General features: G+C 40.0%; 3 protein-coding genes across 6 annotated transcripts in view; 1 reads left to right on the forward strand and 2 right to left on the reverse strand.

The window, feature by feature from the left end:
• magi3a (membrane associated guanylate kinase, WW and PDZ domain containing 3a) overlaps window positions 1–1790 on the reverse strand; it is a 123192-nt gene extending 121402 nt beyond the window's left edge. For both annotated transcript variants that reach the window (XM_062427958.1, XM_062427956.1), the window contains exon 1: window positions 610–1790. In XM_062427958.1, coding sequence (XP_062283942.1) covers window positions 610–916 — 307 coding nt within the window. In that variant the 5' untranslated portion in view covers window positions 917–1790. The remainder of the gene's footprint in view (window positions 1–609) is intronic.
• Window positions 1791–3057: 1267 nt separating this feature from the next.
• si:ch73-206d17.1 (tyrosine-protein kinase STYK1) lies at window positions 3058–6380 on the forward strand. 3 transcript variants are annotated; one of them, XM_062427228.1, is made up of 10 exons: window positions 3058–3213; window positions 3315–3453; window positions 3736–3778; window positions 3906–4106; window positions 4241–4422; window positions 4526–4609; window positions 4837–5054; window positions 5198–5238; window positions 5431–5527; window positions 6004–6380. In XM_062427228.1, exons 2-10 carry the CDS (start codon window positions 3409–3411, stop codon window positions 6173–6175), a joined length of 1083 nt encoding a protein of 360 aa, XP_062283212.1. In that variant the 5' UTR covers window positions 3058–3213; window positions 3315–3408; the 3' UTR covers window positions 6176–6380. The 3 variants fall into 3 exon arrangements, with proteins under 3 accessions (XP_062283212.1, XP_062283210.1, XP_062283211.1); XM_062427226.1 differs by lacking the exon at window positions 3058–3213 and having other exon boundaries at window positions 3320–3453; window positions 3635–3778; XM_062427227.1 differs by lacking the exon at window positions 3058–3213 and having other exon boundaries at window positions 3329–3453; window positions 3698–3778.
• Window positions 6381–6530: 150 nt separating this feature from the next.
• tmem269 (transmembrane protein 269) lies at window positions 6531–17105 on the reverse strand. The gene is made up of 7 exons (XM_062427229.1): window positions 16849–17105; window positions 16089–16140; window positions 13259–13406; window positions 12693–12790; window positions 11340–11483; window positions 9629–9829; window positions 6531–8633 (listed from the first exon to the last, which is right to left on the reverse strand). The coding sequence occupies exons 2-7, from the start codon at window positions 16111–16113 to the stop codon at window positions 8524–8526; spliced, it is 726 nt and encodes a 241-aa protein (XP_062283213.1). The 5' UTR covers window positions 16114–16140; window positions 16849–17105; the 3' UTR covers window positions 6531–8523.
• Window positions 17106–17337: the final 232 nt, after the last annotated feature.

Raw genomic sequence — 17337 nt, forward strand, 5'->3', positions numbered from 1 at the left:
AAAGAAGATTACAAACTGAGTTCAGGAAAAGGGCTGCAAGCTTAATGACCATGGCTTATGTTGTAGTGTACATGCAGATCTGGGCACTCTGAGCAAACATGCTTAAACGCAGCATGTCCCTCACTCCTGCTGTTTGGCAGGATTGTACCGCAGCACAAGTAACACTGTGATAAATGTTGTGTCTCCCACATGAATGAATAGGAGCCATGCAGATAGACAATTTATTGCTTTAGACACAACATAAACTAACCTGGAGACTTGCTTCTAAATATAAACACACACACACACACACACACACACACACACACACACACACACACACACACACACACACACACACACACACACACACACACACACACACACACACACACACACACACACACACACACACAGGGGCTCAGCTGTGAGGCTTTACCCCAAAGTCATTCTGATTTATTCATGGCAGCCTACAACTCACACCTGTCCTATACGAATCTCAATTTTCAGGTTACTCTGATCCCCTTTTTAAACAATTCACACACATAGCAGACGTGGTTGTGTACAGTATGTGGGAGTTGGAAGGGTGCGGGTGGTCTTTGTGATTCAAAGTAAGGTCGGGGAACACACCTGGTTTCACAGACTTCAGGCGGATGGGCTCTCGAAAGTGACGGACGACAGCCAGTGTGTCTCGGTTGGTGAGTCCGCTCACCGGAGTGCCGTTCACCTCCAGCAGCACGTCCCCGCTGCTGGGAAACCTCCCGGCGTGACAAACCATCGCCTCCGAAACGATGTGTCCGAGGTGGGGGAACTCTCCAAGCTCAGCGCCGCCACGCACCTCAACCACCGTGACCAACTCCGCGGAACCTCCCCACGACACGCTGCACTCCTGCACTTTCGTGGACCAGTGCTTCTTCTTCTTCAGTGTCTTGGACATTGTTGGTAGCTCCTGTAAACCTGTAAAAGGAAGTCCAAGAACGATTGTCCTTCAACGCAAGACCCGCTTCTGCTCCTAAGACGCAATGACGCACGGAAAAATCATTGCAGATTTATAGAAGTTAAGGCTGCTTACTTGTGTTGTATTCCATTCCACGTAGAAACACCAAGTCTTTTTTCAGATCAAACTCCCTCTGGTGATGGTCGATCCTTCCATTGAATTACTCGAGCATCACCTGTCTGCGACTGGGATGCGAGACCAGCTGCGTCAGTGTCGCATTGAAGTGGAAAGTGTTGGTTCTGATGCTGGGGCGTCTGGATCCCACACTCCCCCCCCAGTTCACAACAATGTGCACTTAAAAAAAAGCTTCCTGCACCCCGTTAAACACTGATATAACAGAGCAGATCCTGTGAGTCTCGCAGTCTGTGCGCACCAGAGAGCCCGTCAGCTCCAAAAGCGTAATATTCCACTTAAGACTTCAAGAAAATGCCAGATTGATATCTCAGCCAAGAAAAGAGTTTCGAGAAAAATTCTGCAAAACTCCCCCCTCCCTAAAAAAAGAATCTTAACCTGACTTCCCACAAAGACAATCAGCTGTTTGGTTTCTCGCTGCTCTGTGACAGCTCTTCATTCAAGCCTTACTGGAGAGGCAACTTTACTCTGCGCACCTGTCCTTCTGCCCTCCTCCTCGGTGACATCAGCAAGACAGTCCTTGGAAACGGGAAAACATACCTGTCCCTCCTCTGAACCCGGCGGTTATATGATCTTCCCAAACACCGAAACCCTACTCCTTGTCCTCCGTTGCGCGCACTGCAATCCCCCCTACTTCTCCACAGGCACTCTGAGGATTTTTTTTCTACTAGAAAATACGCAGCAGCATGCAAGAGCCGTGATCCGATTAGGCTTCACTCCACAACTTTTTTTTGGATCGTTTTCCGTGTTGCTTTCCTGATTGCAAGGATTCCTGCCCAATCAGAGATTAGGGGGCAGTCCCAAACCGTATTCATTGAACCAATAATGACTGGCAAGAGGCGGGTCTTTTGTGTCTAAGAAGCGCTGGGTTTTGTTTCCATGGTGTGTTTAGAAAGGCGGAGTTCCCGCATAGGAACGCATATTTTCACGTGGGAATTGGCTGGTGTAAGTTCAACATAGTCGACATACAGTTTGGCAATTTGGTCAGACGTTTGTGCCAAATTGTATGTGTCCCCAACGCACTGGACAGCTACTTTTAAGGGGTTGTTGAGATCTATTTTGTACTTTTAGGTCCATGAGATGCGTTTGGAGATTTCCAACCTTTCCTCCTGTCAGAGATGAGGAGTCGCCTGTTTGCTCGGCGCAATTTCTTGCGCAATTCTGCCCTCTACTGGTTGTAATAGTCTTAAAATTGAACCTCAATCTAAGCACCCAACAGCAACACCGATACCACTATACTGTTGTTAAATGCTACTTACACAAATTATAACAGCTGCCTGTCAACGAGGCTTTATGATTTGTATGAAAATGTCACACACTTAATACTCATTGTTTTGTTTTTTAATGATTCTTACTGGTTTTAATTTACCCATTTAGATGTTTTTTCTTCCTATGTAGAGATAAAACAATAAGTGGATTAATCAATCAACAGAAAATTAATTGCCAACTATTTTGATAATAAATTAATTGCTTTGAGCCATTTAAAAAAAAAAAAAAATCAAAATTCTCTGGTTCCAGCTCCTCAATTGTGATTATTTTCTGGTTTCTTTAGTCCTCTATGATACTAAACTGAATATTTTTGGGTTGTGGACAAAAGAAGACATTTTAGATTGACTTTTTTTTTTTTTTCATTTTCTGACATTTTATTGTCCGAACAATTAATAGCTTAATCTAGAAAATAATTAACAGATTAATCAATAATGGAAAAAAATCTTTAGCAGCAGCTCTACTCCCATGTGTTCACAGTCTGATGAGCCAGAGCCAGATTTCCCATATGACACATACATAATGAACTGAACTTAACACTTTCATATGCATATTAATCACAGTTTGATACCATTTAACAGTAGTACTATAGGTGTGAGCCTCACACCTGTTAATGTTACCATTTCTGGCCATTTGTTAATGATTAACATTCAGTCCACTCTCCAGCTCACCTCTTCGGTCAGCGCCCTTGCATTCAGACAGATAAAGCGGAGCCCATTTTTAAAAGCAGCTGATAACAGCCCTGTTATTGCAATTTTTCAACTTCTCCACCGCTGGGCCATCGTGTTAATTTTGAATTACAAGGTTGTTAACTCACACACGAGGGCATCAGGTTTCAGGTAGGAAAACTTTTAAGTCAATTGTAGCTATTATACTCCATGACATGCTTCATTTTTCAATTGTGAGTTACTTCAGAGTTAATTAGTTCTACTCTCTACAGGGATCGTTCTCTCTGGCAGTGATTTTATATTTTCATCTGCTGATATGATCTGCCATTTCTCTCATTTGTGAGAAATGCCAGATGCTCCTTATGGATGTGGATACAAAATGTAGCAACGATACATCGCTCCCTATGTGCTGTAAGTTTTAAAGTACATGTGGCTTTTACTGCATTGCAAACAGCTGGAAGAAATCTTCAAATAATGTGATTTCATATCCATCACATGCTAATTTCTCTCTTTGGTTTTCTCATTCTTGTTGAAATAAAGTAAACTTTTGTGAAATGTTCTGAACCCACTTTTTCTATTACTTCTTGTTAAGCTGAAGAGTCATCTGGTTCTGTTGCTCTTATTATCATCCCTTCTGTATTGGCTTTGAGCACAGTTTTTGTCGTGGTTCTGATTTTCTGTGATCTTCACAAGAACAAAAAAAAAGCGCAGAGGACCTCAGCTCATTTTACAAATGGTATGAACTGCAAATACTGAATATCCTCTTTATACTGTATAATACTGAAAAACACTATGACAATCAAAACCTCTTTTACATCATTGCCAGACACCAATGCCAAGTGTTAATGTGTTTTTCTTAACAGGCCAGCAGAGTGTATCTGTGACTGCAGCCTCTGTAAGCACTCCAAAGGTCCAGGCAGCTTTGAATCCCTGGGAAATTCCTGAGGAGTGTGTTCTTGTGGGACTAGAGTTTTGGCAGACAGGCCGCTATGGCCCCATTTGTAAAGGTCTGCTGAAGAAGAAAGATGGACCCTCCTCTAGTGTGGTGGTTAAGTCCCTCCGAGGTACAGCATGAATGTCACAAGGCTAGGGAAATAAGTTTCCTCTATCGTTCTCATACATTGTAATTATTATAAAATATAGTTAATAAGCTTGCTAACTTCATCATATGACTAATGATTGATGTGACTCTGTATAGATGGACCCAACCAACCTGAAGCTAAGGAGTTTGTGCAGTGGGTGCTGTTCCATGTCAGAGTGTGTAAACATGAGAATGTGGTGCAGATGTTGTACTGTCAGACCAAACGTCTGCCCATGTACCTGGTCTTAGACGCCTACAGCCCAGGCAACCTCCTTCACTTCCTCTGGTCACTCAAAAATGTAACGGTGGTACACGACTTTGGTCCAAACTTGTAAACAATGATGCATGCAATCTCCAGTTCCTCAATTTAGTGCAATGACCAAGACTTCTTTTGCCCTCTAGAGGAATTCAAACATTGCTGCTCCATCGCAGAGCTTCTCTGAGAGATCAGTTTTTCTGGTGGCAAAGCAGGTTGCAGCAGGATTGGTGAGTCACATTTTGAAGACCAATTATTCCCAACAAACAGCAACACTCAAATTAGCACAATTTAGATGTCATGTCCTATAGGAAATGTCCTTCTGTACCACAGCAGGTCATTACGCACCTGCTATTTCCCCAAGATATGAAGGAATAAATTGTTGTTTATGTTGAAGTCTGAATGAATATTTCAACTCAAGATTGACATGTTTTGCCATAATTATTTCTTCCCTCAGGATTACCTGATGGCAGAGCACAGGCTGGTGCATGGTGATGTTGCTGCCAGGAACATCTTAATTGGCCCAGGCCTCTCAGCCCGAGTGTCTGGGCTGGGTGTTGCATTTGGAGGACGCAAAATGGATTTGGCAACTAGAAAGAGGGCAGCAGAGGTGCCTCTTAAATGGCAAGCTCCAGAGAGGATCATGATGCAGTTCAGCATTGACAGGAGCGACGTGTAAGGGCAGAGTTATGGATAGAAATGAAGCATACACAAAAAAACAGAGAACATGTTATCTATTTTTGCTATTGTATGCCTATTACATCATACAGAAAATGGGTTTAATATGTTGATTTGGAGTCACATTTTCTTTTCCCTAGGTGGTCATTTGGAATCCTCCTGTATGAGCTGATTACTTTAGGTAATGCACCATGTTTTGTTGTCTTTAAACAAATTATTATTTAGCCACAATTGTATATTTTCAATTTAGCCTATTTTAAATGTATTATTTTCTACAATGTGTAGTATTGGACACATCATCGTCAGCAGCATTGTATCACCAATAAAGTCATATTTATTTTTCATGAATCCTTTTTTTTATTTTTAATCTCAGGCTCTCCTCCATATCCTGAGCTGGAGCCTCTGTCTGTGCTTCCAAAGCTACAAGAGTCTTATCGAATGAAGAGACCAGAGAACTGTGGAGAACCTTTGTAAGTAAAGAAATAGGGCTACTTAACAGGAAGTGATTTACTGTCCCTTGGTGCAGAAATAGCAACTGAGTCACTGTGATGAATTTTCATTCAAATAGTACTCTCTCTGAGTTATTACGGAAAAATCAGTGGGGAAAAAAAGTTTTACATTTTGGAAATGGACTCATTTGCTTTCTTGTTAAGAGTCAGATAAGAAGCTACTGCCGTGTCTGTCCTTAAAATATGAAGCTACAGTACAACCAGCAGCCAGGTGGATTTCCTTAGCATTAAGATTGAAAACAGCATGGCTCCCTCCAGAGGCAAAAAACAACCTCTACCTGCACCTGTAAAGATCACTAATTAACAGTTACAGAAGAGTGGTATCAATCTTCTCCTCTAACGTCTGGCATTAACATTAATATGTGTATTTTTGTGTATTTCTCTAATTGCCAAACTTTCAACAAAAATGTTTTTTTATTCTTTTTTTATGCTTTTAGGTATGATCTGATGACGTACTGTTGGATGTGGAGTTTCAAAGACCGACCTGCCTTCTCATCCATCATAAAGCTGTTAGACTCCTCACTGCACCTAGCTGCTACTAAAGACATTTGTGTTCCTGATGAAATGGACATATTTGAGTATAACAGAAAGGCTGGACTGCTCTCGTAGTACAACCATATTTCAACACCCATGTAAAGTGTGATCTACAATGACAGCCTATAATCTGTAACTTTAGGTTTTAGATTCAGCAGATTAATCTAAATGTTTAGACTGAATTGGACTGAATTGACTGTTAAGTTGCAGGAAAGTATCTTACTTTGTACTTCCACAGTGAAATATTGATGACATGATGAATGAAGGATGAAAGCAAGTATTCATTATTACCTCTTTATTGTCAAAAATGTACAGACATCAAAGCACAGATCTTTTATTATTCATTAATATCTTTTGCATTGGGCAAGTACAGTTTTTGTATTTTATAATGCTCTCGGCATGCATACATTACTGTGACTTTACAGTTTGAAAAGCAAAACAACCACACAGGAAACCTGAATGCACTAAAGCACATTCACGAACCTTGTCAACCCCCACTGTGGGTTTAGATCAGTATCCGAATCAGAAGACGTGACCTCTTGCATTATTTAAAAAAAAATAAAAACAGAGCTTTTGAGGTAGAGCTCCGTTAGGTAGACTCATTTAGATAACTCACAACTTGCTAAAACTATGAGTTATGGCTTATAGAAGGTTCAAAAAATTAAAGTCACTGAACTTCAATGCAAGTGATGTCATACCCTTTATTTTGACACCTCTGATTACAAGCTCAAAGATGACCATTTCTATAAGATCAATTTAAGCATTTATAATATTTAGGGCTGAGAACAGATGTATTTACCTGTTACTCTGTGCTGTTATCTTATATTTCTCAATAGTACTTTGAACTGTAGTTTCTGTACAGCTTTATAAAACTATAGGCTATAATCTCCCCATGTCACTCACAATATATAGTCTCAGCTCAGAGGCACAAATACCAATTGTGAGACACGATGAGTGATGCCATAAAAGTGTCCTAAATGAAAAGGACTGATTTACAAAAGAAAGTTATGTCCCTCAGACTGAATACTGGCCAAGTTAAAGAGTAACAACACACGTATCCTTTCCTTCCTCAACCTCTGTGGGTTTAAGGATTCAAAGCCTCTGCATTGCAGAGTGATCACAGCCAACATTGACTGGGGAACAGCTTAACAACAATTTTAGGGTGGAGGCAAAACAGGCAGAAAGATGAAGTGCTTCACCACTAGATGGCAGGATTTGCAGTTTCTGTGTTGTCTTTGAGGGTAAATTCACACTGACTCAAATGAGGCAGAAAACTGCTGTTGCAGTGCCATTTGCGGGTTGCAACTTTCACTCATGTTGCATTTCTGACCCCGCCTAAATCAGTAACAACTGCAGTAACGTCAGTGATTTAATTGTAGTCAGAAGATGTGATGGTGATCCAGTGTGGATTTAGTATTTGAACTGCAATGCCTCTTAAAACAGAGGCGAACACATACAATGACCCAATAAAATCATACATAGAAGAAATTTGGAAATCTAACACATAGTTTCTTGGACAAAGTGACAACTTGTTAAAAAACTAAAAGTCTTGAAATATAAACAAAAGAAAAACAAGTCCTTAATTCAAAGAGGCCACGAGTGGGGTCAGTGCGCTTCAGTTAAATCCATTCAAAACATACTTAATTACTAATGGAAAATGATTTGGAGGAAATACACACCCCTGACCTGAATACTATGGAAATTAAATGAACCCAACCCTGATAAACAGCTGTCAGGTAACACAGTCATAATGCTGTATGAATGCCCGTCACTTTGTTAAAGAAAAAAACAGAAAGGACACTGAATTTTGAATCTTGAAAATGCTGCTGAGAAATCATTTATAGATCGGAGGCCTTACCTACTGAGCACTCAAACAGTTACTCATTCAGCTATACTCAACACTGGGAAAAAGTTGTTTCAATGTGCTATGTAATGACAAAATTAAACATTTTAAAAAACCAAATTGGAGGTAAGAACATACAAAAAATGTATGCAGTTGTTTCATTTGAAATAGAAAGGATGATGTGCCCTGCTGCCGCACTTTCACAACACTGATGAAAGATTGGATTAATACTGTGGTAGGGAGATTACACAAGAGATGAACCTGATGAAAATTCAGTTTTTTTGAACAAGTCACCATGGCTTCAGTGAATGTGCACCAAGTAAGACAGCATGACAGTTAATCCTTACAACTAACATTAACATGTCCTTCTCACCCAACTCTCTTCAATCCTGGTTTTGTCTTAGAGGTGTCACATCAAAATAAAGGTTAAATAGAGCGAGTGTTCGCCTGTGGTGCATGAGCATGTTTAGTTTGGATCCTCCATGGCAGTAAGGAGCAGCAGCAGTCTGGAAGCCTCAGTTTACCCAGATGGGCCAGAGGTCAAACTATTCTGGAGTTTATGGCAAAGCCAACAACCCTTTTACACCTTGCTGCTCCAAAGGGATGTTGGGAACAAAATGTAGGAGACAGACCACAGTAAGTAGTACACACATGCAGGTGGGAAAGAAGAGCAGAACACCATGATGACTCCTGGGGAAAAAAAGAAAAAAAAAAAAAGTGACAGTGGGAAATCAGTGAAAATTGAAAGCAAAGGCAGCATGCATTGCCAGAAACATTGTGCAGATAAATGTCTAGATTACTACCTAGAGTAAATCAAAGCTTTGAGCTAATTTCTAACATAACAGCATGCTAACATTCCCACAGTGACTGTGCTAATATGCTGATGTTTTTCAGATATAATGGCTACTGTGATATCTTTACCCTGATACCATGCCATTGTATATTGCAGATATATTCAGACAAATTTCAAGGTAATTCATCCAATATTTATCTAAACAATTCACTTAAAACTACAAAGGCCACCATGTCCCATTAGTCCACTAGTTAAGACCCTTGACTGTAACAGTCTATCACTAGGATGCATGCAACATAACTGCAATGTTTACAATTTGAATCCGGCAACAGACCACTGATGCGTGCAGTTCCCCTCTCTCCCCTCAGTTCCTGTCATCTTTTACTGCAATTTAATAAAGCCATAAAATGCCCCATGAAATTTTTAGAAAAAATAAACACACAAATGGTGGCACTATAGAGAATAAATCAGGCAATCACAAAGTCATTAGAATTCTTTCTCTGGAGATCATAGATCCATGCAGTAGCTGCTGAGATATTTCAGTCTGGACCAAAGTGGTAGATTGACCAACTGATATTGCCGCCATGCCACAAGTGTGACTAAAGATAATCCTACTGAAAACAGTTGACAGAAATTTCGGTAGATTATCCTAACCTGCACGTTGTTGCTTTTAAGTTGTTCAAAGATTCACCTCCAGTGTAATGGGGTAGTGGCAGATAGGTAAGTCTAAATCTGGACATGTAAAATCCAAACTATTTGCATGGCTAAATACCTTTACTACATGCAGATGCTAGATGTTGTAACTAAAATATGATTTAAAAAATATGATAAATCATTACTTTAATCTTTAGCTCTGGCAGTAATCTGTACAGTTGTTTTCTAATGACTGTACCTCCAGCGTAGACTGCTTTTTTCCAGGCCTGAGACTCCAGCACTCTGTCGTGGGGGTAGAAGTTCTGACTGATCATGAATAGGATCATGGCCACTGCGATGACCCGCAACATGGCCATGTTTCCCCCCGACAGCAGAGAGGCACTGGCCAGGATGGCTGAAGAGTAGATGCAGGGCAGGCCACGATACATGAATGGGATGCCTAGGGACCAAACAAGAAAACATCTTCATTAACCCTCCTATTGTACTCCTGGGTCAAATTGACCCCATCTCTTTTGACTGTTCCTTCTTTCCTCCCTCTTTCTTTAATTTTTCCTTCGTTCTCCCCTCCTTCCCTCTTTATTTGCTCCCTCCTCCTTCCTTCCTTCATTCCTTCTTCCTTTCCTTCCACCCTTCCTTCTCTCCTTACTTCCTTCCTCTTTTCCTCCCTCCCTCCTTACTCCTTTCCATCCTTCCTTCATTTCTTCCTTCCTTCCTTCCTTCAATCCTTCCTTCCTTCCTCTTTTCCTCATCCCTCCTTACTCCTTACTCATTTCCTTCCTTCCTTCCTTTATTCGTTCCTTCCTTCCTTCCTTCCTTCTTTCCTCCCTTCCTCCTTTTCTTCCTTCCTTCCTTCCTTCCTTCTCTCCTTCCTTCCTTCCTCCCTTCCTCTTTTCCTCCCTCCCTCCTTACTTCTTTCCTTCCTTCCTTCCTTCCTTCGTTCCTTCCTACCTTCCTTACTTCCTTCCTTCCTTCCTTCCTTCCTTCTCTCCTTCCTCCCTTCCTCTTTTCCTCCATCCTTCCTTACTCATTTATTTCTTTCCTTCCTCCCTTCCTCCTGTCCTTTCTTGACCTGAGGACAACAGGTTGAAAAAAAATTATTGAATAATAATGTCTGACAACATTACTTACATAACCTACAGTGTTCAACAGGGATGGGCAAACTACGGCCCCGGTCATATACGGCCATTTGGGCTTTTTACTCCAGCCCATCGAATATTGGTACAGAATTGTCCAAATTATAAATTAGTACATTTCCTGCAATACCCAGCGTTTAAGTTGATCCCACTAGATGGCGCACTCCAGACACAATTGACCGTTGCTGGAGTCTGGTTTATCCTCTCTATCCTCTCATTGAAACCCTCTGTAACACTGAGTGGACCAAAAAAAAGAAAAGTCCATAGTGAGTGTTTAATAAGGAGTGGACAGCTAAATATTTTTTCGCCATGTTAACTACGCTAGCAGCCAGTCAACGCAAGAAAGGACGGCTATTGCTGAGAGGTTGGCAGCCAATTTACAGGATCGGCAAAATACTTTTCTCGGACAAACTACCATTCAAGAGTCAAGCACTAAGGCAAGTTATTTGCTGGCATTCAAATTAGCAAAGGCCAGCAAGCCTTTCTCCGAAGGGGAATTTTTGAAAGAATGCGTGGTAGAAACAGCTGCTCTCTTGTGTCCAGAGAGCAAAAACTAATTTGAAAAAATTAGTTTATCACGCAGGACAGTGACTCGCCATGTAGAACTAATTGGCGAAGACTTAGCCAGCGAGTTAAACAAAAATACTGAGTCATTTAATGGCTTTTACGTGTAATTTATATTAGTTCACACAAACACTTTCCATCCATCTGATGCTGGCCTGGCCCGTCTGTCAAATTTTACAACTCATTGTGGCCCCTGAGCCAAAATGTTTGCCCACCCCTGATGTACAATAACACTACATCTTTGAGACTTACCACTTGAGAAGAAACAGAGGCGGACGAACACAGACAGGACGTAACACATGCATAGGATGTTGTCCAGGAGGTCAGGTGTCCTCAGGAGCAACGATGTGGCAATGCCAAAGGTTGTGAAGTCAGCAAAATCATCTAGCTTTGCACCTGAGCATGAAAAAAGACGTCAATGTCAATATCAGTGTCAATGTGAACTTCACAGGGAGGAATGAATTATCATGGTGTTAGGATTTCACAGCTGACAGACAAAGCCCTACTAAAAATAATGTATTCTGAATCATCTGCTTTAAAAAGGTCACCGGTGAGTGCTGACTGTCCTATTATTACCAACACAACAACATGCCTTAGCCATGGATTTACATTCTTTCAAAGTCAGTGTATCAAGTATATTATCACCTCTTCAGCGTGGTCATCGCCAGTGTTACTGACATGTGACAGTTGTTTGCGTACGTGCAAAAATCTCCAAGTGGAAATTCCAGTGTCAGCCCAACGGGCAGCAATTCTATAAACAACATTCTCCCCTGCCTTGTCTCTTTATCCCTCAGGAGCATGGAGCATGTTTTCAGCAGATGAGGATGAGGTGATTCAGGCCACGCTCCAAATGAACGAGGTGGAATTCCACAGCCAAGGGTCAACAATTTTAGCAATTTCAGATATGCAGAGAACCCAAAGCAACGGGATAACATAGACAATTGGGTCGTGATCCTGTGGAATTAGGCTGCTTAATCAGAAAGTGATTGTTCATTTGACAAAATACGTGGGGGGCACAACAACATCCACCTGCAAAGTCATGCAGAAAAATTCTGTCGGGACACAAAGCCCTCTGAAATGTGCAGCCAACTATGTATTGTGATGCACCTGGAAGCTATTTTGGGCTTGGGAGAAAATGTGAACAATGCAATGGTAAAACGGCTATTTTTATCTCCTGATTTACTAAATATGGGGCTGTGGGCTTTTGAAAATATACCAGCAGTGGTTATTTTATATGCTGTGTATTTGCATTGGGAGTTTTTCAAGGTGGCACCACCAAGAGGATGTCATTCCATTTATAATCAAACCGTAACCCTGAAATTTATCAGGGTATAATTAGCAGTCTTTAAAAATATAGAAAAAGCTAAAAAACATTGTTTTACAAAAAGATGAGATTACATTATATAAAACATGTATGACTCTTCTCAAGACTCTAAGAGTTTCAAAAATATTTTTAATAGCTGAGTTTCCTTTTACTGGCTCACTTTCTGTTTGACCTAGCGTAGCCAAATTCAAAACAGACAAAGAAGGGTGCAGCAAGCCTTGCCAGCATCCCAGTTGAAGTTTATCTTTAGTAAGAGCTATTAACCACAACACTCTACTTACCCAGTGCAGAACAAGCATCAAGTCGCCTGGCAACTGCTCCATCTGCCAAATCCAGCAGGTAGCCAATCAGGACCAGCCAACACGCAGCATGATGGTGCCTGCACAGAACAGGGGAAATTGTTTGGTTTAGCTATTTGATGACAGCAACCCATTTCAAAGGGTGAAATATCTGCAAGTTCTCACGAGTAAAACTAGTAGTGTTTAGATTTCAACAGTGTTACAAATACAGTTAAATATTTGTCTTTCTCAACAGAAAAAGATATTACTGTGTCTTTATTTTAAGTTACTTATGGTGGCCCTAAGGGGCAAAACAATGGAAAAAGACACTAACAATATATACAACTTTTTTTTTTTTTTTTAAAGGAGTGACGTAATGATCTGTTTTATCAGTTTGTTTTCTTTAATTTGGTGTTCAGTTTAGTTTTCTTTTTTTCTTTTCTTTTAAAAAATAAAAAAATGTGTTACTGATGTCCACATCCATCCACACAATGATTAAAGCCATTAGTTAAACTAGCTGATCCTGACTGTTTCGGAGTGTAAAATCCAATAATGGCGTGTTCACTCACCCGCTAAGACTGCTGAGAATGGAGGCCATGCCCATGACCATGTTGGCAACTGACAGAGCGTTAGCTGCATTTTTACGCGCAAATTCCTTGATCTGGAGTCCTGTGGCCTGATCACTCAGAAAGAGCTTGTTGGTACACTGGAAGAAACCTGAGACCACACAACAAAAGCAGTTAGTAGTTGTCTTTGTTAGGTCAATAACCTCTGTTGTGGTTTTTATTAAAAAAAAAGCTAAATCCCTGCTACGATCGGGTGACCATACCAGCTGACCTTTTGATGAACGTGTCTGAACGGGAATAGTTAACTCATTATATCACAGTTTGAGTCAGATCTCAGTTGTTTAAATCCCAAAAGTAATATGAATGTTTTACGAATAGCAGTCATTACAGGATAATAATAATTCGTGCACCATCTATAGTGAAAATCCGTTGTACAGGATAATAAACCATCATATGTTGTGTGTTCCTTGTTTTACTGTACTGAAAGGAAAATATTACTATGGAATTGATTGGCTCATCTTATGTAAAAGAAGCATCACTTACCAAGATGTATGTTTATGGGACGGACACCAACCGTACGATACATTCATCCATTTTCAGATCACTAAAATGCATTTGTTACTGTACAATCATTCAATCAGGTGTGCGCAGCCTACAGCATGCAACATTATAGTGTGTCTTTATCTACACATTACATTATCAGTTATATCTATACAGTAGACATGTGTTATATATTTAACCGTCACAAAACAAATCAGCCATATTTACATGCAGTTAACTTCATTATCTAGAAAATATTTTAAGGAAAAATTGTCAAAAGGATACAGTATCTGAACAGGGTGCATGTAAAGTGTTAGCACTTAAATGTGATCTTATCGGGGGTCAGATACATACAGTACAAACACTGGTGGAGGGGAACAAGCTATAGACATTTAGAGGACTACCACACACACCATTGGCTACTGTGAGTGTGAGCTGGACCTACTGCATTGACACATACCAGACGTGAGATCAATTAGCCTGATCAAACGTAGTGACCTGAGACAAGGACATGGCTGCAGCACTCACATAGCTAGCTGTTCAAATCTATGAATGCGACTGCGGCCTGGGCTTCAATGGAGATTGTAGCATTTTAAATAAATCTACAACCTTCTCTGGTGTCCTTGTTTTTATAACATAAAATGCATTTTAAAGTTCTTAACTGTATGAGGTTATATATATCAACAATAATCAATAATAACTCAGTTAATAAGGCATATATTTGCTTACAGTGCAATTAGTAAGACTGTGTCATGTTAACTTGATATGTTTAGTTGCACTGATGGCAAAATTTGCAGTATTTTAAATGGTCAAAGCTACATACACTATTAGTCAGCAAGATGGAATGACTGCTGAGTCTGCCTCACTCCAGCCAAAAACGGCCTCTGCCTCCACAAAGCCGTGATGTTTTTTAATGAAGACAAACAAAGAAATCTTTGTTTTCTGTCCACTTCCCTCTCTTGTGAGTTTATAACTTTCTCTCAAGTCATAGTACTGCCCAAGACAGTATGCACAGATAAATGACCTGCAAAGTTTCAATCTTTTTTTAATGTTGCAGTAGCAACCCTTCAAGCGTTTTTCACCCTGAACTTCCTGTGATTCCAAAGCCAGACGAGTTCAAGAGACTCTTCATCTGAAAGAAAACAGTGTATGAGACACAGCAGAAAGCCAAAAAACAACTTACACTTTCACTTCACAGCATGCTTTTTACTTCTCATTCTGTGTTTTAACACAAATCACAAACTGGCATTTAATTAGTTATCTGAAAACTTTTCATGGGGAAAGCTTTAAGTCAGAAAACACTACACATCAGTTTCTGCAGATGACATTCTGCATTTAATCTGAAAATCGTGTATTTTCCAAGTTCACTAAATGGGCAATCATTGACTTACAGTAAGAGCCACACATGCAGCTCCGTGTGTATACAAGTTTGCAGGGTTGCAGATCCTACATTCAGGTTTTACTCTAACCTCGAGACAATACACTGTCTTGGGGACTAATAAAAGGAGGATAAACCAGAGCCATACACGCTGTCAATTTCAAGCAGGTCTCTATTTTCTGGACTGCTGCCTAATGAGTGCAAAGCATGATGGGAGGGCCCTTGTTATATAATACCCTACTATGTTACCTGGTAACGAATTAAAGCCAAAAACAAAAAACAAGGGAAGAAATTCACAATAAGAATAATCTGAAATGAATTTACTGTAGAATTTATACTGTTTACATTTTAGAGTCAACTAAATAACTATAAATGACAATAACATTGTGTTTAATTATACATGATGTACACCAGTCATAGGAGATGTAACCCTAGAGTCTGTTGGGTGTGGTTTGTGAATTTCCAATGCAGTTTCACGGTGTACTCTAACTTGAGTGAATATCTAAACCAACACTAACTAGCTTCAAACTATAAAAGTGTTGTTTACATTATTATATCCATACGATAACAAAGAACTATTTCTCCCAGGTCAAATCTGAACTTAATTATATTAATTGCACATAATAACTGTGATATGTGCTACTTGCGGTACATCTGATAATGTATACGGATATATTATTGTATATTCAGTGGTTAATTTTACTAAGTGAATTATCCCATCTTATTATATTCAATCTAAGCATCTTTAAAACTTCCTCAGCACATTAATCACTGTTTCCTTGCCTAATCTGGTTAATGCAGATCTACTTTGCTTTAATCCCATTAACATTTCCCAAATGCTTAACACCCATGTCCATGTAGGCATACAGCAATCCAGATTATGAGACTAGACTGAGAAACAAATACTATACCTACCAGAGGAGGGAGTCAGGAGGATCATGATTGTCTCTGGACCACAGCACAACAGCTGAAAGACACAAGTTAAAAGCATTAACTTCACCTACATACATCACTTATATTGTAACTGTGTGAATATCATGATTATCTCAAAATGTGAGATGTAAATGAACATAATCATCATCCTAAAATAGCCCCTAATAAGATTTTAGTGATCAGTTTTGGCAACAACACACTGCGTTTGTAAATCAGTCCACTGCTGACTTGAAATGTTGCGGAATAGCTGTAACATTACAACTTGATGGCTGAATCCAACGTTAAATCACGTGCATAAACGATCTCCCTTAATTGTTTGTCTATGTTTTTGTTAATTTTTGAAAACACACTGCCACAATATCAATTACAAAGCTGGCTTAAGGCTACATCATTCAGCCATTTCCTTTAAGGATTCCCAAATCCTTTGCTACTTCTGCATCCGAGATGCGAAGCAGGAGCCTTAATGCGCAACGCTTTATCCTTATCACCAGTCTTGTGTACATTAATGCAGCACCAGACGGCCAATATCCCCCCGTGCACACAGGAAAACATCACCAGAGACATGAGAACAACAACAGAGTAACAGGTGTATATTTGGTATGGACGCCTCAGCATCTTAAGAAAAAAGGCCGAAGCAACTGCGCAACTGCGTCACAACCAAATGATGCCGCAAATGGTATCTATTGTAAACTACCTCTTCCCCATTATAAGGGTACCATACATAACGTGCATTCCATCTTACCTGAAAGGACCTCCACAGATTACAGAGACTATACAAATCAAATGATGGAGACGTCTAAACGCTCACGAACACTGCAACGTATCGTCTTTTTCTTGTCTTTTTCTTTTTTTCACGCAGACGGTTTTTTTCTCCTTTATCTGTCTGTTATCTCACTGATGTGTTTGCTTCGCTGTCAATAGCACACACAGAAGATATGGCCGTTTACCTGTCAACTTCACAGCCGCTTTTAGGCACGTCCTTTTAAAGACCAAGGGTAAATCCGCTGGAATATTCCACCGGAAATGACGTTCCCCATTGCTTCGACACTTTTCCATAATATAATTGTGCAATTTGTTTGACGACCACCACTATACTGGGGGGGAAGTGTTGATGCAGGAAGTGCGAGAATGCGAGTATATAAGGGGAAAAACATTTTAATGCCAATCATTCTTTAATAAATATATGAAACAAGGCACCACAAATAAATACATCAGAGTCTAAAGTATTTTG

The sequence above is a fragment of the Scomber scombrus genome, chromosome 10 (genome assembly GCF_963691925.1).
Source record: "Scomber scombrus chromosome 10, fScoSco1.1, whole genome shotgun sequence".
NCBI lineage: Eukaryota > Metazoa > Chordata > Actinopteri > Scombriformes > Scombridae > Scomber > Scomber scombrus.